The 21,164-nt window shown below is 36.4% G+C and overlaps 1 protein-coding gene across 2 annotated transcripts in view; it reads left to right on the top strand.

Moving 5' to 3' along the window:
* Positions 1 to 20,587, top strand: part of TBC1D23 (TBC1 domain family member 23) — a 29,750-nt gene extending 9,163 nt beyond the window's left edge. The window contains exons 5-19 of one of the 2 annotated variants that reach the window (XM_048944510.1): positions 356 to 479; positions 2,436 to 2,560; positions 2,673 to 2,716; positions 3,924 to 4,027; positions 4,591 to 4,713; positions 5,741 to 5,833; positions 8,006 to 8,176; positions 8,400 to 8,442; positions 9,142 to 9,251; positions 9,920 to 10,062; positions 11,230 to 11,274; positions 13,968 to 14,056; positions 16,046 to 16,181; positions 17,523 to 17,717; positions 18,882 to 20,587. In XM_048944510.1, the coding sequence (XP_048800467.1) occupies positions 356 to 479; positions 2,436 to 2,560; positions 2,673 to 2,716; positions 3,924 to 4,027; positions 4,591 to 4,713; positions 5,741 to 5,833; positions 8,006 to 8,176; positions 8,400 to 8,442; positions 9,142 to 9,251; positions 9,920 to 10,062; positions 11,230 to 11,274; positions 13,968 to 14,056; positions 16,046 to 16,181; positions 17,523 to 17,717; positions 18,882 to 18,963 (1,627 nt within the window). In that variant the 3' untranslated portion in view covers positions 18,964 to 20,587. The remainder of the gene's footprint in view (positions 1 to 355; positions 480 to 2,435; positions 2,561 to 2,672; positions 2,717 to 3,923; positions 4,028 to 4,590; positions 4,714 to 5,740; positions 5,834 to 8,005; positions 8,177 to 8,399; positions 8,443 to 9,141; positions 9,252 to 9,919; positions 10,063 to 11,229; positions 11,275 to 13,967; positions 14,057 to 16,045; positions 16,182 to 17,522; positions 17,718 to 18,881) is intronic. The other variant, XM_048944521.1, reaches the window with a different exon arrangement.
* The last annotated feature ends 577 nt before the right edge of the window (positions 20,588 to 21,164 follow it).

Genomic DNA, 21,164 nt, shown 5'->3' on the forward strand with positions numbered 1-21,164 from the left:
TATTAGAATAATACTATTTTGAGCTCACAACACTGGGTTAACTATGCAACGTTTATTTTGATATTTCAATCCTTTTAATACTGCAAATATTTGAGAAAGGGTGTAATACAGAAGTATTAAATTCTTTCTCCTGCCTTATCAGCATAGTGGTTTTTTGGTATCTGCAGGTCCTTTTTGTTTTGGTTTGCTTTTCCTGAATTTTATGAGGTATTTTGGTTTCACGGTTAGTGCTTGTAAATCACAAGAACTATGCTGGAAATTACATTATCAGAGCTGATAAAGAATTGCTACTTTAAGTGTGATGACTGAAATTTTATTGGAGAGGTTCACGATTATTTTCACTGCTTGTTTTCAGGGATTGTTTTCTGAAGGGAAGACCATTTCACTTATTCAGGTTGCTTCTTCAGTACCATGAGCCTGAACTCTGCTCCTTTCTTGATACTAAGAAGATGACACCGGACTCATATGCACTCAACTGGGTAATAAAGTGAAAGTAGGGAAACATAATGAAAACTAAATTTACCTTACACTGAAATATACTTTACTAGTTTAGCAAACAGCAGTACAAGAGATTACAACTTCGTAAATTGAAATAAATTGCATAGCATAGTGTGGGCTTCTTTGTCTTCAGTTGTGTGATGCAAGGTGTAAGATCTTGTAAGCATGACGTTTTTATTGTTCTATATGTTGACAGAGCCATTTATGTTAGGAACTATGTGGAATAACTATGAATGAGAGCAACCAATATGGTCAAAATATAAGCAATTATAATGTTTGACATTAGTTTTTAAAGTGGGTTGTTGTATAGTTGTAGATATGGAGAAATATCAGCATAACAGATCTTTCAGAATAAGCTTTCTAATTGTTTTAAGAATGTCCATTCCAACAGATAAATTTTACTACCTAGTACAGTGCTACAGCATACAGCTGTTATGCCTTTTAGAGCTTAGACATACATATATTTCACCCTTCAAGAATCATCACATGTTCCAGTGTTTCTTGGCATCATCAATAAAATCACATGATATAGGACTTGCAGAACATAAATTGAAAGAAGGCTTCATTACTGTCTCATGATCTTTTCCATAGTCTTCTGTCTTTGGCTTTACAAAATTTTTTGTAACTCCATTCGCTATGTAAGTTAAAGAATAACGTATTAAACTACAAGGTTAGGATTTTGCTTGATTGTTTGTGTTTAAAAAGACTTTTTAGGCTGTTACCAGTTTTAATATTAAAATATATCCAGAAATCATTTTGTATTCTCTGGCCTTTGGCCAGTCGTGAATCTTCAAAAGAGGAATTGAGTCTACTGGGCCTACCTCCTTTTGTATATTTTTCCCTAGTAAACAGAAACTTCTTTAAAGTTGTTTATTAAAGGTAGAGTGATTTATTAGGAAAAACATCTTCTGTTTGAAAGGATGTAGGGAAATGAGCTAATGTTACTGTCTCTCTCAGTGTCAGGCTCTCTGATGTACAAGTTTAGAGAACAATCGTAAATCTTATTTTATATAATTACATTGAAACTCACTACAAACTTTATATAGAGCTTTCTCTAAGTGTAGAAATTCATAAGCAATATTCAGAGACCTGTTGTGTCACTGTTCAGAGACATGCTGACTTCAGTGGTGTTTGATGCTGGAAGCATGGAAATATTCCATGGTAGTGTATAAAGGCAGCTAACTAAGCTTTTGAAAGCTGTTATTTTGTTAATACCAATTTAAATGTAACAGAAAACTCAGTAAGATGCCAATGAAGCCAGTTGGGATACATTTGAATTAGGTGAGATTACAAATTTTATCTGGGATGCATAAAAGGAAATTGCTACCTTCTCTTCTATCCACTTTGAATTTTGCATTTCAGATAGTGTATTTTTAAAAGGGAGCGTGGGAACAGCCAGTTTGTTAAATGGTAATGAAAAGTTTCTGTTGCTTGCAAATGTTCAATTAGTCAGCCCTAACTAATCATAATAGAATGTTAAATAACATCATCAAACTAATGTACAACAATATTCAATTAGCTTGTTAATTGAATCCTTTTATTCTTGTTTGCTAAGCTACCTGACTAAATGTTATTAGTTTCTTGTAACTGACTTAGCATAGTATATTTGGTTTTGAGTGGCCGTGAGCTAAAGAGCATTCCAGTCTGATTGCTGCATCACTGGTTGAGTTTTCTCTGTTTGCAACATAAAGCTGAGTTTGCCTTCCCACAAGGAATATTTATTCACACTAGAGCTGTAGCATTACTGCACTGTTTCCTTAAATATTGTTTTTGAAGCTATAAGTGTCTTTCAGTATGTAGTACAAAGGTATATATATTTTCACGTCTTTGTTTGTTTATTTGTTTTCTTTTAGCTGGTTGGTATCTCTTACAAATCTTATTTTGACAAGACTGTTTCTATGTTTATCTCTTGCTCACAATATTTTCTAAATTCTTAGCTTGGAAGCCTTTTCTCCTATTACTGTTCAACTGAAGTAACTCAGGCAATATGGGATGGTTATCTACAACAAGCAGATCCATTCTTTATTTATTTTTTAATGTTGATCATCCTTGTCAATGCAAAGTAAGTGTACGGTTAAATCTTTGTAACTTTCCATGCTGACATTTACAATTTATTTTTTGTTTCATTTTGGTTTCACTGTCTTAACCTTTGCCTGTGACTTTACTGTTTTCAGAGATGTTATCTTAGCACAGGAATCAGAGAAAGAAGAAATGCTAAGTAAGTATTTCACTTATACATCTACTGGTGAAATATTCACCCTATGGCACAATCCTCTTTGTTTATGTTTATTACTAAATAACTGAATTATCACTTAACTGTTTACCCACTCATTTTTCTCATTGATACATCCTCTCACATGCTAATTTCTTTCTTGTTCTTTTGCTGTGTTACATCTGCCCTGTCCTGTTTTCTTTCATTTCTTTTTAGCACTCCCACATCCAGTTTTCTTCATCAGTTCAGAGTAATTGAAATAATTTGTTTCCAAGCTCAAAACAGCAACTTTCAAATCCTTTTTTAGAACTACTGCAGTTGTTGCATTTTCGTGATTATTATCTTTGTATGCACTTGATCCAGGCTTAATTCGTTGCTCTTTTCATAGCATCACAGAATGGTTTGGGTTGGAAAAGGCCTTAAAGATTACTTAGTCTAACCTTCCTGCTGTGAACAGGAACATCTTTCACTTCACATTGCTCAGAGTTCCATCTACATTGGCCTAAAACACTTCCAGGGATGAGATATTCACAGCTTCTTCCACAGATTGTCCCAATGCCTCACCACCCTCATTTGTTTCTTACATTTACTATAAATGTATTCTCATTCAATTTAAAACCATTTTGCCTTCTCCTGTCACTACATATCCTTGTAAAAAGTCTATCTCCATCTTTCTAATAAACACTGTTTTGTTTTAATATGATTAATAGAACTTACGTTAAATTTCTTGTGAGCCTATTTCGCTACCTTTATATTTTTTTACATGGCAAAACACAATACAATCAATAAACCAGTTCTGATAGCTAAAAATGAGATTGCTCGGGGTTTTGCATCTTAGCTGCATAGTGCAGAACTGCACCCTTGTATCATTCTAGGCAGACAACAGTACAACTTGTAAGTAACCTGTTCCAGAGGGTTTTCTTGTTCAGTCTATTTTAGGAAAGGCAGCTGACTTAATGTTACAACAAAAACTGAGTGTGGTAAAATTGAACTACTCTGGATCAAAGCCTTGAATTTGTGTCAAATAGGCTTCCTTAGAATGAGGAGTAGTTTCCTTTAGAGAATGAATCAACATTCATGTTACGCTTTATTTAAAAAAATAAAAACTTAAAAAGAGATTCAAATTAAAAAAAAATTAGAAATAACTTAAAATATGGCTCTTCTCTGTCTGAAATAATGATGCACTTACATTGTTTCTATATATATATGTCAGAATTTCTAGAAACTTCACCAGCCAATCTCGAAGTAGAGGATATAGAGGATCTCTTCTCTTTGGCACAATATTACTGTAGCAAAACTCCAGCTTCTTTCAGGAAGGTAATAATAAAGTAATTTTGAAATTCTTTTCTTTTTGGTGACTGAAAACTTCTACCAACAGTATCACGTTATTTTATTGTGATATTTTAGGCATCTTTTCCTTATTGTTACTCTGGCAGCATTCACTTCTAGAATCTTGGAAAGATAAGAAGTTTAAGCGAAATGTATTGGCAGGAAGCTTCCCTGCAGAATTGCTGCTTCATTACCAGTGACCTTGTTTTGCAAACCACGTTCTTGTAAGAACAGATGAAGTACAAATTCCATGCCGACAATACTGTTTTGTAGCAGACTGCACAGCAGTCTTAGCTGTATTTGTAACAGCAAGCAGAAAACAAGTCACTTACCTGAAGTAAAGCTGTGGTCACATGCTCTGTTCTTGCAGTCCTTCCTTACTCTAAGAAATCCGACTTCAGTGAATTCATGGAATAGATTTGATTATGCGGACAAAATGTGCATATGTTGGGCTTAATATTTTTGATATTGCAAATGTATTTTTACTTTGTGCCTTCACATTTAAAGACAGTGGCTTCAGTTAACCTTTTTTTCCCCTCTTGTCTTTTCAGGACAATCACAGTCTTTTTGGCAGCAGCTTACTGGGCCTCAAAGATGATGACACAGACTTGAGCCAGGCTCTCTGTCTAGCAGTCTCAGTGTCTGAGATTCTTCAAGCGAATCAGCAGCAAGGAGTCAGTATGCTGAATTACTTTTCTCCAATTTTAAGAAAAATAAAGGAATCTCTGACTTCTTCATGTATCAGAAATACTCTGAGTACTAACACACAAATAAATATTTGCTATTTCATGAAAAAGTATTCTTGTACTGAAGTTGTCTCCCCTTGTAAATAATCTGTTGACTGCATTACATCTGTTCTGTAGCAACCAGAGGCTACAGCGAAGGGGAACTTAATATAAATGATTTGGACCTGAGGGGTGGATGATTGAAGTAATTCACTAATTTGAATTCCTTTCCAGATGTAGCTATTGTAGAGAAAAATTTTAAACCCACCACCATTGAAAAAAATGCTGTTTTGAAATAATGGTCTGTTGTCAGTGAGCTGCTTAAACACACAAAAAGTGGATTCAAGATATTTCTGTGGTAGTTCATTGCAGACATATTTAGATGCAGGGAACAGCATGTAAGACCTCTTCATACCATGCTTGCAATTTTTGAAACCAATACATGGATAATGTTGTAACTAGATTACGGTGTTTCTTGTTCACTGCTGGTATTATGTAGCAGCTTATAGGTCCCAACTGGAAAATGCATGTGTTTTTTTCTCCTACTGCAAATAAAGTTATGCATGTACTTATATTATATTTAAGTTATTGGGACATAAATCTATCCATATGTGCTGTGCTTAGTAAAAATGAATTGTTAGATTAGAGCTTCAGAGCCTTCTTGTCTTGTTGCTGCATGTTACTGTGTCCACTACATTTATTAAGAGTAGAGGTGAAATAACCGTACTGCGTATTGCACTCTGTGATCTTTTCTGATCTGTAAGCTTGTGTATCAATGAGAAATCACTATGAAGATGCTGCTGGTCATCTGATAATAGTAGCATGGAGTTCTCAAAATAGGGTTTTCTGATAGCTAATAGCCCATTTGAAGAAGGTTTGTGAAACTTTGGAATTACTACAGTTGGATTGTGTACATTCCTGTCACAAAGTACATGATTTTAAAATTTTTGTAATAGGTAAAATCTTTCTCTTTCAGGAAGGAGTGAGGTTCTTCGTAGTGGATTGTCGTCCTGCAGAACAGTACAATGCTGGGCACTTATCAACAGCTTTTCATTTAGACTCAGATTTGGTTCGTATGATATTTGTTTCTCTACTGATTTTTGAATCCCAGGTTAAGTAGAAGGAAAGAGGAATGTCTGTCCTGAAAAAACAGCTTGTCTGGACAACTGTAGTCTAGCTACATTACAATGATTCAATACTAAAGACAACTGATGGTAATATCATTTTACTGAGAAGTGTAGTCCTTTGAGACATTGGAATGTGGGATTCCAAACTTCCTGGTCTCTGGTGAGAATTGGGAACTCGTAGAAGCAAAAGTCTAGACAGTGTTGGAGAAATCATCTCTTTTTAGCACTACAGTAGCCTGGTCATAAGGAGCACACGTCCTGAAAATGGTGTGGTTGCTCCTTTAAAATGCTGGCAAATAGCATGAGAGAGGAAGTGCATTAATCTTGGGAATGAGATGTACTATAGACTAATTACTTTATTAAAAATTTTGCTGTAGTTTCTATTTGATTATGAATTGAACATTCAATCATACTTCTATCATTTTTCCCCACATCACCTATGCTTCATTTCTGTTTTAACCCTCTGCTGTTTCATTCCATACTGCTTCCATGAATGTTCTGAATTAATTTTTCTTTACATATGGCACAACAAGCTGTTTTACCTTTCTCAGTTAAGGAACACAATCCTGCCTTTAGTATCTTAATCTCTGTAGTTAAGATACTGTATTATTTGGTATGATTTGCACAAGCATAAATATTTAGTGTTTGGGGTTTTAACTTAGATAAAACATTATTTAGGAAGAACTTTCCCAGCAGTACATGACAGTGTTTTTTTCTAGACTTAATTGAATACCAGATTCAATAAAGTAAAAATAAGCATTATAAACTGCTAATGAAGCTTGTTAACATATGGGGGAAAACATCCACAAAAGTAATTTTTAAATTGGACATTATTGGTTATTGCATATTTAAGTTACTCTGTAGAACTGTGTGTCAGTTGACATAGATAAGATCTATTGCAAATCATGCTGCATGAAGGTTGCCAGGCTCACCTGTATTCTTAGAAATACAGCGTGAGGAAAAAATTACAGAGAATAATCTTTGAGACAAAAAACCATTCATGGAAATTCAGTGCCTTTTGTGTATTTATATATATTGTATTTGGATGTGGTGCTCAGGGACATGATTTAGCAGAGGGTTGTTAGGGTAGTATGGTTAGGTTGTGGTTGGACTTGATGATCTCTAAGGTCTTTTCCAACCTGAGCAATTCCATGATTCTATATGCAAAGAAAATACAGTTTGCTTTAGGGAAAGACTGTGGATAAAAACACAGGCAGTTTTAGATAGGTGCTAAATTTTACTGCATGCTCTAAGTAATAAAGCACCAGCACTTGGTTCTAGGAAACCCTAGTTAAAATTCAGGCAAATGTAATGATGGATACCCCACGTGCTTTGTAATTCTTCTTTTAATCCAGTGTAAAAGCTAGGTAAGGGTGATGTTTTCCCCTGTAAATCCAGTTACAAATCAATATTTCCTCATTAATTTGATTAATTGCCTTCCTCATAATAGCAGGCAGAAATTTCAAATGTATCTAGAATGTCCACGTTTCTCCATCTCTTTTGTGTAGCAGTGCATTGCTTTTGCGTGCATAATAGGCCTTCAGGAGACCACAGCCTTAACTTTTTGAAAGTACTAAGAACTCCAGGCATCTCCTTGTATTTCTGATCAGCTTCTTTCCCTAAATCTTGATAGGGCAATGAAAAAAAGCTTTGCAAAGAGACAAGAGGAGAATCTTACTGGCACCTATAAATTCTAGGTATTTTAAAGGCTTCCAAAATGGCAAAGTTAGAAAGTGCTGTACTTGGTCATATAGAAGTAACAGAAATCAGTCTCTCTGACATATTGCCAGCTTACTGCAACATAAAAGTTGCAAAGACTTGTTTTCCATCATTATTTAGTGTCTGCTATTAAAATAAGCTGAGATACTGAAGTTGTATTTCTTTCCTGGGGATTGCAGTGAGGGGAAAAAAAGGACCATTCTCCATGTTCTTTAGGAGGAAGGAGGTCTGGGTTGAGCTGTCTGATGTGTGTATGTCTGTCTGTCTGTCCAGTAAAGTGCTGATGCTGCATTGTTTGTGCTCAACAAATTACAACCATTTTCAAAGTCTGTATCTTTTCACAAGTTATGTTGCAGTATGTTAGTATCAAACAGACTTTCTTGTGCATTCCACAGATGCTTCAAAACCCATCAGAGTTTGCACAGTCTGTGAAATCCCTATTAGAAGCACAAAAACAGTCTATTGAGTCTGGCTCTATAGCTGGTGGGGAACATCTCTGCTTCATGGGAAGTGGCAGGGAAGAAGAAGATATGTATATGAACATGGTGCTGGCACACTTCTTACAGGTACAACTAAATTACTGCTGATTTTAATAGTTGAAATAAAGTTTATCTGTTTGTGTGATTGATACTAAATGACAAAGTGTTTTCCCCTTCAAATACGAACTGTTTTAACATTATTTAGATTTTGTGGTGATTTTTTTTTAAACAAACCTGCATTTGATTGCCATGCTTGCAAAACTCTATCCAAGGATGTTTTCTTCAGCCAAAAATATATTTTCTGTTGCAGAAAAATAAGGAATATGTAAGCATAGCCAAAGGAGGATTTATGGGTAAGCTTATTAATAACAACTTTTGTATTAATATTGTCTTAAGAAAACAGGGTATCTTAATGTTGTTGATATTTTTATTAGCCTTCAGCTAGAAATCACTTAAATGAATGGCAAATTTGTTTCATTTGCCAGATTTATTATTTGCTCAGGTCTGCATTTAAACATGTATGGATAACTGTTACAGCGTAACTGCATTTCTGATTGGTGCAAAATTAGGGCAGAAAGCAGGGGAAATTTTCTCATCCAAGTGTTCATTCCTTGTGTTTAGTCTCTGCACACTGCAGATCCGTGTGAAGATGCTGCTTAATAATTAGTGTGTTTTCTTAAACTGTTAGTTCACCATTTCACAGTTGGTTGCTGGAATCAATCAGTAAGGCTCTACAGCAGTGGGATGTCTATACCATACAAGTACAGAGATATTGCTAGTCAATATGTGCAGCTACCTGTAGGATCAAAGCCGTGACTTATTTTTTGCTACTGCTGTATTTGACTTCTTTGTCTTTAAATAATAACTGTGCTGATGTCTTTTATTACTCAAAAAACAAACAAACAAAAAAAATAGTTATAGCAGTGTCTGTATTTAACTTCACTCGTTCAGATGGAGCAAAAAATTGTTTCAGATTAGTCTTGGTTATACAGTATTTTTATCTACAGATTAATGCCACTGTAATTTTGAACATTTTAACGGCCTTTTAACAGCCCTTCAGCAGCACTTAGCAGATATCAACGTGGAAGGACCAGAAAATGGATATGGTCACTGGATTGCTAGCACCTCAGGCTCCAGAAGTAGCATAAACTCCTCTGTCGATGTAAGTGAATATTAAGCTCAAGTGATTCAGTGGTTTCAGAGCCATTGAATGTACTGAACTTTTTCTTCAGGCTCCTCCTTTTTACGTGTGAAGTGCATTACTGCATGTCACAATTGTTCTCAGATGTGTATTTAATTTCAGACTTTATTCAGCTCTAGTTGGAGGTGACCTAAAGATTCTTGTCCTCTGGAAAGGAAGAGCCTACCTATAGAGAGGAACTCTCTAGGAGTTCAGCAGAGTATAAGTAGTTATTCTCCAACAGAGTATAAGCAATGGGCAGTGCTCTTCTTGGCTTCTTTTCACTCTGGGAATAACATACTCCAAAGCACCAAAGTTTCATAGGAAAGCTCACAGTTGTCTTTTCTCTACAGCTAATGTGTTAGACCTAGAACTTGGCTTGCAATTTGGCACAAATGGAATTCCTTTTCTATTTTTCATGTAGAATGCTGATTAATAAGGTTTGTTAGCTTGCTTTTTCAGGTTTTTAGTTCAGACCCACGTTGCTGTTGTCATTTGATAGAATTCAAAAGAACGTGTAATGCTGTTGTTGATGTTCTGTTGAGTTTAATATCTTGCAGTCTGTTTTGGCTCTTAAAGAAAACAGGACCCCTAATTAAATTGCCTGATTTTTTTAAAACAATTAATCCTGAGAAGAGTTACTTTTACAGGGTGATTCTCCTAATGGTTCAAGTGATGGAAAGGGAGTCAAGTCCTTGGTGAATAAAATGACAGTTGCTTTGAAGACTAAATCTGTGAACGTGAAAGAAAAAGTTATTAGTTTCATTGAAAATACATCCACTCCAGTGGACAGGTGGGTCATTTATATCTCACTACGATTAACAGTGAGGGATGGCACCTACTTCACGTGGCCATTTTGTAAATGTGAAGACAAAAGTTACCTTATAGTTTCAGCCTTTAGATTTCACACTGCCTGCCCCCTCATGGTTTTACCACTGGTAGAGCTTGTTGTGCTGCCTTAGAAAATGCAAGGCCACTGTGAGTGACCTTTTCTTTTGCATGTTTATCTAAACTTTGTCACTGTGTGATTAGTTTGAATTACTGTCATATATTTTCTATCTTCAGACAAAAAGTTGAGAACGATTTCACTATTTTGGTGAAATACTAAGTCTAATGGAATGGGTAATGAAAGAAAGATTCTGGACGTATTTCTGTTGTGTTGGGTTTTTTGGGGGTTGGTTGGTTGTAATTTTTTACTACCCCATCCAATCAAGTTGAGGATGAAAATTTTTGAAGATAGCAGTTTTCAAATTCTGGTGTAAATGTAATTTTTAAACCACAAATCAACTCTTGTTCATTTGTTCATCTGCAAGTAGAAATGGGAATGAGAACAGGCAAGCATGTTAAAAGACACTTTCAAAGTATGAAGTCTTCTTTCTAAATACTTACCTTAAACAGATTAAAAAATGGCAGCTCTCATCTGAAGCTTTAATTGAATAGCCTGTTTCAGAATTCTTTCAAATTCAGCCCTTGGAGTTGTATGTGGCAAAGACATGAGTATTCCAGAATCTCACAGAGGTAGTGTTTGCTTGATAGCAGGAATTAAGGCATAGGTCAAGCCAACAGCAGTTTTTTGGTAGTTGTGCATTTAATTAAATGTACAGATTGTTGCTGGTGCGTTAGAATTATATTTTTTTAACTGTTCACAACAGGAAGCAAAAACTTCTTAAATCACATTTGTCTTGTGAAGAATTCCAGTAGGACACATATTTATATAAAAGCCACAGTTAGCATTAAGGAATACGTTGTTAATAACATTTTTACAGATTTCTTTACCTCATGGCTAGCTGTCACGAGGAATTGCTTAATTTCTTTATAAACAGTCTCCTTGAGAGAGATCCATTGCCAGTACAGAGCATTTCCATTGCTTCTCCAGGTTTTTCCCTTGAACCCTTTTTTTTTTTTTTTTTTTTTTTTTTTGTAATTCTTTTGTTCTGTCCTCTGCCCCAATTTGCTATAGAATACCTTTCAATATTCCGTGGCCAGACAGAGCAAGCCTGGAGCGGTAAGCTTGAGAATTCAGCAGTCTGACTAAAACCACCCTTGTCGTATTTAGCATGGCATTGCAATATTTGTAAGCATTGGTTACACTGACAAAATTGCTCAGATGTTTTCATGTTAATTCAGTGGGTTTAAATCTATCAAAGCTTTTTGCGAGTACTACTCTGGGGACTAGAGGAAGAAAAGAGTGCATTGGAAGTGCTTTCTTCTCTTGGGTTCTGCTCTGTTACTCCCGTTTTCTTCCTCATGGTGGCTTTCTGCAGAACAATTTTTTTTCTGTTTATTTCTAGTTATTATATTTTATAAATCACATGTACTAGTGAGACACCAGGAACAGGTACTGATGTTACTGAAGGAGTTGTGGCCTCAGAGAGACTACAGCTACAGAAACGATTTGCTTCAAATTATTCCTAAAGTATCAGAACTTCAGGAGATAGACTTACTCTGTAAGGAGCCCATTCTGAAATTCTGTCTGTCAATTTGGAATTTATGTGCTTCTTACACCTCAGCATGCACTGACAGAATACACTGATAGAACCAGAAGTACTCATTACTGGGAAAGGAAAAATGCTGAGGTAATAAGTAAACGTGCCTTAAACTTTCCCTCATCTTATTCACATAACTACTGCATCTCACACAGATGTGGAGTGCCCTCACATTTCCAGATATGTTACCTCATCATTATTTCACAAACCACAAACGTGGCTTTGTGGTAAATGGAGGATTTCCACAGCTGTACACGCTTCCACAACTCATGCATAATCACTTAGGAACTTTGCTTGTACTTTAGGAACATTGTGTTACAGCTTTTTGCCCTCATGGACTGAAAAGTACTAAGATTGGTGCCAAAGGGATTAATGGAGAATTAAAATGCTTTTTGAATTCTCAACAATTTTGGTCCACTGCTTTCCAAGTAGATTGCACATACTTGAAAATAATTTTTTGCCTGTGGGCAAAACCAATAATAATGCTAACCAGTATCCTTTTACAAAAATAATTAAAGAAGTGCAGCTGTCCCAGTAGCACTTTACAGATTTTGTTAATTTTAGAAATCCTAAATATTGTGGAAATTTTTACACTCGTTTTGTTGATCAGTTTTTAGGATGCTTTAAAATGCTCTTTCATTTCTCATCTTGACTAACATTGCTCTTTACCAATAAGACCTTCTCTTAAATCTTCCCTGTGTAATCCGAGTCAACATGACTTAAATGTGTTTCTTCTCACTCAATTGGTTATGTATTCCTAAAACAAGTCCATATTTACCAAAATGTACGTAAAGAAACACTGCCCTCTTGAATTGTCAGTGTCATTGATGCTTATTGTCTTAAGCACTAATTAGCATGTTTCTGTATGTTTATTTTTTGTTGTTGTTGTTGTTTTTTGTAGAATGCATTTTTTCCTATTAAACATTTCCTTGTTTTGTCTGCACTGATAACTTTTAGTCACAGAAAACGCAGATTGCTTTTTTAAACTTTCAAATTTGCTCACAAATAAATATAAATACAGAGTGTCAAATGCACTAGCATTTGTTTCTGTATTACTGGAGAGGTGGCCTCCATGACTTGGTTCTACAGTAGCGTGTAAACAAGTGTGTGAACATACTCAGAACAGGAACCAGGTGTTACAGTTGATAGGAAATTTAGATATTGTGGAGAAAAAGTTATAGAAATTACAGAGGGAGAAATGGACAGGTGTGTTTTGGGGTGATGGATTTTGTTTTGAACTGTTACACGTTGCCTGTTATAAAGGCAAAAATCATGAGTTTTTGGGCATTGTTTTGGTATTGTTTTTGTTTGTTCTTCAGCAGTTGCACATTTGGAGGCTTTCTGAACACCTTAGGCTTTCTCCTATTTGTTTCAAGTATTTCTCTGCAGTTAATCTCCAGAACCTTTAACACGGCAGCTGTGACTGTCTTCACATTACTTTGAGCTGGAGCTTTAAGCTGTTTCAGTTGGTAACTGCAGACACCTTAAACATTAAAATTCAGTTATGTTTGCTTGTGTGATTTAACATCATTTGTAGAAGCAGATTTAAATGTGATTTTGAAGTCAGTATCTGTGCAGAAATCCCAGTGATGCTGAGGTTAGCAGTAGGCATTGCTTGACTGAAGATTATAGGACTGGACTCATTGAGGAAGCAATCCTGACAGGAACTCAGAGTTCACACTACAGTGAATGCTTTACAATATTCCCCCTTTGAAATGGTTAAGCTATTTCATCTTTCTGAAGAGTGACCTATTTACTAGAAAAATGAACTTCTAGACTTGCTAATTAATAGTCTTCATCTTTTCCTCCATCCCAATTTGGCACTTTCTTTCATAAACCTATCCTTGATGTTCAGAAACACTTCAGATTGAACTCAAGAGTTCCATGCTTGAAACTTCATAGCATGTGTTCAGTTTTCCAGTCTCTTCATGTATTTTGTCACTTGAGAAGGTGATCAGAAGTTCTTTCTAAGCGTTTCTTTTACTTTGTTACAGTACTGAGCCTTGCCAAATAACTATGAAATACAGGCTTTCACTAACCAGAATGCTTGATGGGTCGACCTTCCTCGTAGGCTTTATGGAAACTTCTCTTTTTCAATTGCACGTTGTGTTTACATTTTGCTAGTATGTTTTGATAGGATTCGTACCATCAGTTTGAAGTTGTCTTCTTCCCATCCATCCAATGTCCCTTCCTCCCTTTTCATTGCCAGCAGACATGTCAGCAGCAGTGACAGAGTAGGAAAACCTTACCGTGGTGTGAAACCAGTATTCAGCATCGGAGATGAAGAAGAATATGACACTGGTAAAGCAGACAATTTTCCTCTTGCTTACATAAACATGCTTAGACATTAAGTGTCCATAAGTCAGAAGTGCATATTGTACATCTTTGTCTTACAGTATGACATTTTTCCAAGTATTATCATTGATCATGGTTGTTAATGGTGATTTTATCTTTTTATCCACTTGAAAAATTATAGGCAAAAGTGGAACACACATCACAAGTAGCCATTCTGTGCCCAAACAAATATCTAGAGTAGGAATTGTTGACTTGAAAATGAAATAATTTAGGAAGATAAAGAAAAGAGATTTATAATACCTGGAGTTGTTTAAATGATCACTTGTTTTCTTCTATAAGAATTGGGAAGGAGCAAAATGAAGCGAGCTTTAACAATAACAAGATACTTCTCCAAATCCCATATAGCTAAGTTTAAGTTTGTGCCATTCTTTATCACAAAATATTATGGATGCTCAGAGCCTATATGGTTTCAGAAAACCAGGTCCTAGAAGATTAATTGCCTGGGACATACCTACTGTAATGTCTTTTAGCTAATTTCTACTCACATTTGCTCTTAAAAGCACTGTTAGACTTGAGTAAGAAGAATCACTGCAATGATCTGAATAAGCCAAGTCAACACATGCAGAGAAATGTGTTATTTTTAGTACAGAAGAGTGCAAAAAGTGAAGCTAATCTCTTTTTTGTGAAGTTTTGGTGTGGTTTAGGCATTTTTGTTTGGTTGGGTTGTTTTAGTAGTTAAATAACTGCAATCAGCTAAAATTGCAACTTGGTCAAAGAGGCCCTGCTTGAGCCTGGGGGTTGGACCAGATGACCTCCAGGCAGATGTTTGTCCTGACCTCGGCCTTTATGTGATTCTGTGGAATGAGGGTGGGTTTTGTCTCATTCCTTCCAATTTCACAGTTATTTTTCCATGAGAACCTTTTCAAGCGTGTGTTTATAATTCTGAAAGAAATAATATAACTAAGTGTAGAAAATTGGCACTTTAAAAAGGGACATTTTAATAAGTTGTCCTTGGAAGTTAATTCTGGGGGTATCTTCTGTGTACATCTTCTAATACATTTCAGTGCTTCAGATAAGTAGATTGATTTAATTCTTCTAATATAGCACCAAAAGTGCTGTTTAAATGTAATCATCATATTAAGACATAAAAGCAGTACTTTACAACTTGTAGAAAATGTTAGGCTGATTTGGCTGCTGTCCAGCCAGTGGTAGAGCAATAGGTTTATGATAGGTTAAATGCAAGCAATTAATAGGAGAGGAACAGAATAAAACTGAGGTCATTCTGTCTCTGTATAAACCTATTGTTCTCCTACACGTTGCATATTGTGCATCTTGATCCTCTATCAGAAATAATGTGCTTGAACAGGAGAAGGTTCAGAGGGAGGTAGCAAATGTGAGGATAAGTGTGAAATGGCTTTCACACTCAGGCATAATTGAATATATTAGAACTTTTGTCCTGTAAAATACTCAGCTTAGGGAAAGAAAAGTGGCCTATAAAATAAGCTAGATCTAGGAAGGGATCTACAGATCTTTTCAGATATTTTTTTTTCCATGCAAGAAACAAGGAGCCATCAAGTAAAGTACACAGTCTGAAGACAAATTAGAGGAGGCCTTCTTGGAATTCTGCCATATTTTCATTACTCCTTACTGAAAGATACTGGTTTAATAGATGAAAAAAGTTTACATGAGTTCATGGGGAGTCTGGACAAACCCATGTAGAAGAGATCTATCACACTTGACTGAAAGAGCAAAAAAAAAAAGCAGTTTAAGTAATCACAGGAGCTGAAAAGAGCTGTCTGCTGAGAGAGAATTAATAGAGAAGTATCAAATGTGCATGCTGCTTTTTTCCCTCAGAGGAATTGTATATGGATGCTTAGGGGCTGGGTGGACCCTGGTTTAAAATAGCATAGTTCCTATTGTTTCGAGTGAATTGAAAAGTTGTCTGACATGTAATAATCTTTTTTCCTTATAAACCACCATCTTTTCTTCAAATAGATGAAATTGACAGCTCTTCAATGTCTGATGATGATCGAAAAGAGGTTGTCAACATCCAAACATGGATAAATAAACCTGACGTGAAGTATAACTTCCCCTGTAATGAAGTAAAAGAAAATGGACATATGTTTCCCAGGTAGTGGAATTAGTCCTAAACTTAATGAACATGTCTGTCTCAATACACTTCTAAAAATATGCTCAAGCAGTTAAACTGTTCTTAATACTATATCAGAAAATGAAGATGTGAAGCAACATGAGAACAAAATATTACCACTATATTTCCATTCTTGTGTTTTCAGTGTTAATTATGTACAAAACATAGTATGAAGGCTTACTTTGTAAAACAAGAAAGGAAGAAAAATGTTCTTAGTATACGTAGGCTTACTTTCAAAACCAGGTAGACCTGAGTATCAGTTATTCAGTTTTTTCATATCTAGCTCTCTGCCTTGTACTGTTTGCTCATCTTGCCCCTAAGATTCAGTGACCTTGTTTAACCTGCAAGAGCAGAAAATGATGCTTTAGGGAGATTTAGGTTAGATGTTAGGCAGAAATTCCTTACTCAGAGAGTGGTGAGGCCCTGGCACAGCTGCCCAGAGAAGCTGTGGTGCCCCATTCCTGGAGGTGTTCAAGGCCAAGTTGGATGAGGTCCTGGGCAGCCTGAGCTGGTGGTTGGCAGCCCTGCACAAGGCAGGGGGTTGGAACTGGATGGGCTTTAAGGTCTCTTCCAACCCAAGCCATTCTGGAATTCTATGCTTACTGCATTTTAGCTTCCCTAAAGAGTACAAATCCTACTGAATGTGGATAACAGAAAATTACGATGATCGTTCTCTTTCATCACGGTCTGTTAATGTCTTTTATTTTTTGTTAACATAAACGAAATGGAAGCATAAAATTACGTGCCATATGAAACGTGGAGTGATCTGTCACTGAGCTTGCACATGGTCACACACATGCATTGCTTCTGGGAAGAAGCCAAAAATGGATCTTGAACTGAGTGGGCAAGTGAGCAGTTCCACATTAATGCTTCCATAGCGACAGTCAGTCATGGCATAGGTCTGATGCTTCACATGTAGAGTTGCAACTCTGTAGATGAAGAGATGGCATTGGGGTATGACTGAAGGATGGAAGACAAAAGCTGGAGACGTTTTCCCCACACTGCATGACCTGACTTGTTCCAGGTGGTTTTTGATAGCACTCATAACGTTTGTGATGAGGTGATGATGCAAACTGCTCAATCTGATTATGTATGTTATGAGGCTGCCATGCTTGTTTTTAAAAATGGTTATGATGCAGTACTCTGGGAAAATTGGAAGTATTTTGTAGACATACCTAATTGACAGAAGTACCAAATCGTTTCTTAGATTTGCAAACTGTTCTACCTAGTTCTCTGTGTGACTTGTTTGTAAAATTTAGCTTTGTAAGTAGCTGATATTTAGTGAAACAAAAAATGTGATTGCCTTCTTTCTTTCCTTTCAAGTCACCTCCTAGTAACGGCAACCCACATGTATTGTTTGAGGGAGATTCCGTCGCGGAAGGGGCTGGCTTACATACAGTCTCGACAGGCACTCAACTCTGTAGTCAAAATCACATCCAAGAAGAAGCACCCAGAACTGATCACCTTTAAATATGGAAATAGCAATACTTCAGGCATAGAAATTTTGGCAGTTGAAAGGTAAGCCCTCTTAGTAGCTACTGGTATTAGTAGCAGTGATACACAGGATGCTGTCAGCTGGAAATCAGATGTGTGCTGTAATTCCCAAAATCGAGTTAAAAAGTAATAGATTTTGTTTAGGAGCAGATATTCAGATATGAGCTAGAAAGAATATCTGCCAGTAGAGTGAAAAAGTAAGGAGAACAAGCTGGGGGAACTCCAGGATACCCAGTGACTGTTGCTGAGGGTGAGATGAATATGAGAGTTTTCTTGCTGTCATGCCTTAGTTGTCCTTCATTTCATGTATCTGCTCCCTGAAGTACAGCTTTCTGAAGGGTGGGATTTAAAGGAGAGGTCCTCCTTCTGTGCTATGCTTTTTGAGACATTCCGTTTTTCCTGTATCTTGTATAAGGGTCTGATCTCAAACTCTGAACTCCTGAAAGCCTAAGTTCTGAAAATTAGACACTGCCATGATTAGCACTGAAATATTTAATCCTGGAGAAGATGCCAGGGAGATGTTGGTTTGTTTGCTTTCATCAGCAAAGCTTCCTGTTTCTTGACACTGCTTTAACAAAGCTGCTGATATCAGTTGGTCATTTCCTCATCCTTTTCCTTGCTGCAAATGGTGTGCAGCAAGCGCTCTGTTTTCAGAATAAATGGGAGATGACTTTCCTGCTTCACCAGGAAAGTTTGTCTGTACCTGCTGGCTGCTTAGGGTAAAATGAGTTTGGTCTTATGTCCAACACAGGTAAGTTAAACATATTGCAGAAAGCTGTGCTGCTTGTTGAATTACTTCCTCACCAGCTTACTGACTGGAGCAAATACAAAAGAGAAGATGGCAACTTAAATTACCTGGAGATATCCATAGCAATAAAAAACAAGAAAACCAAGGACTGACATACATGTGTCAGACATTGGTACCTGTAGCAATCAATCTTTGCCATTGTTAATTAATAAAGAATTTTTCTTTTTAGAATGGTTTGTGAAATTCTCAACAGATAAAATTTCACATGCTGAAAATGTTTTGTGAAAAATAAATGTTAGTTCCCCAGTAGGTCTTCATTTTAACAGCTTCCCCTTCGCTTTGCCCTTAATCTGTGCAAGAAAGAAAAATGAAAGAAAGAATTTCAGTTGATGCTTGAAAGTTTTGTAGTGAATTAATGATGGCTTTTTTTTTTTTCTAAGGTATCTGATTCCAAATGCAGGTGATGCAACCAAAGCCATAAAACAACAGATCATGAAAGTATTGGATGCCTTGGAGAGTTAATAACTAAAGACGTTGTAGAAAAGAGTTTATAAAGAAGAAGTAACAAAGATACTGTATGTGGACATGAGCTGATGGTTTCCCAATCAAATACTAACTTTGTGTTTTTTCAGTTTACTGACGGGAGTGCCTGGATAGCAGGCTTAAGATAGGGTAAATTATTACCAATTTCTGAACAAGATTTTTAATTTCTTTTATTTTGTAGAAGTACGTATTATAAAGGTCAGTTTGTTTCACTGCGATGCACCTTTAATATGAGTGATGTGCACATTTATAAGAGGGCGTGCTGCTAGGTTCATACAAGTATACTAAAAGAACAAAGCAAAGTGGAGAAGCAGTAGAAGACAGGATGGCTTTAAATGACTGATATTTGAAAGCAAAATATCTCCATAGCCTTCAGTCTATAAATTTGATTTTTGCCTATTGGGTAATAAATTGAACTATTAAAAACTTAGCTTTGTAAGCAGAGCAGATAAAATCTTAGGAATAGTGCTTCCTTTCAGTTAGAAATGGGCAAGTGCGGATGAAGGGGAAGAAATGCCAATAATTTGGAGAATTAACATTTTAGCAGTCCTACGAAATTAAATTTACATTAAATAATTGGAATGGAATATAAGGGTATCTTTAAATACCAAAACGAACCATGCGCAATAAACCTTTCCTACAGGGTTGTGATTTCATTAATTATGCTAAGTTTTACATTTGATAGGTTGAAATTGCTTCTCATGTGAGGGTGAGTGCACGCATTGAAATGCGTATGGCAGTGAAAAACCAGCAGTCTGGCTCCTGTCAAGTAAAATGTCTAAAATAGAAGTTAGGCTTTTAAAAGCCTTCAGTTCAGCACAGAATTGAGTTTCTGTTGACTAAAGGAGTGTTGAAGATTGAAGGTGTGGCTACAAAATTAATGCATACAAATAAAGTGATTTCCTGTGCTGTGGCTTGCACTTGCAATAAATGCTTGCAATAAATGCCACCTTCATTGGTTCAACATTTGTTTATACTCCTTTAATAACTGTAAGCTAGTGAATGTTTGACAGAAGGCAGCTGTGTAATAGTGCATTTCTGATCTTCTACGTGGTACAGGAATGGATCTCTTGCTAGGAAGCCCAGTATAGGAATGTCCTTACGGCTGAGGCAAAGTACCTTTGTAGACAGCTTTGTGGAAATTACCAAAAATTGTGAAGTTAAAAAGTTAGGGGTTAGTTTTGCTGTCTGAAGTTTTCTGGTTGAGTCAAAACCTGTGAACTGGTACATCATCGGGAGAAAAAATGAACTGACCTTTATAAAAGCCAGTTATTCTAAGTTATTTTACTAGGAATCAAGCTAGGGCACCTTAATTCTGGAACTAATTCCTTTTTTTTTTCCTTACTATCTGAGTAAACACCATTAGAACTTGAACGGTTAAAGATATTTGCATGAAATTGCACCTGGGCCAACTCTCGTGTATTTATAGTTTTGCCCAGCAGCTGTTGTATTACGTTTTCTTCTTCCTCCTCCCTTCTGAAAATATCCTGAAGAGTCTCCGACTCCGTGCCTACTTCAGCAATGAGATTTTTTTCATGTAAAGATGTTTGTGTTACTGTTTATAAACGACGGATGTAAATAAACCAGTACAATTTGAACATAATTTCTGTCAGCACAGTGTGGGATTCATTGAATCAGTTAACAGGTTTTCTTAGAGGCATGCTGTAAATGGGAGCTATGAGTGGAAGTCAGCCTGTCGTTTGCAGAAGAGGTGGTTGATTATGGATCACAGGGAGCTGCTGTCAGCAGCATGTTAATGTAAGTATGCTGGAATTTTGACTGATTGGATTAAATACTTTTGGGTGAACCGTGGTCAGCTTTCCCAAAAGGTCGAGATAACAAATGACCAGATCACAGAGGAGGTATCTGTAAATTCCACCCATCTCAGCATCACACACTTATATTGCACTGACAAAACGTTGAGAACATACAGCACATTTCTTAGCCATGAGAGTGCGAGCAGGAGAAAAAAAATAGAAAACATAATTAGGGGAGAATTAGGAATTATGTCATGTGCAGGTGAACTATATAGCGATATCTTGAAGAATCTGATTACTTGTAATGAGCTGCACCTGCTGAGAGGGAGGAGCGGAGCTGAGCTGAGCCGAGCCGAGCCGAGCCGAGCCGAGCCGAGCCCTTCTGCTTGATCACTTGTCTACTGGTGCGCTGCTGCTCCGCCC

The sequence above is a fragment of the Lagopus muta genome, chromosome 1 (assembly GCF_023343835.1).
Source record: "Lagopus muta isolate bLagMut1 chromosome 1, bLagMut1 primary, whole genome shotgun sequence".
NCBI classification, from domain to species: domain Eukaryota; kingdom Metazoa; phylum Chordata; class Aves; order Galliformes; family Phasianidae; genus Lagopus; species Lagopus muta.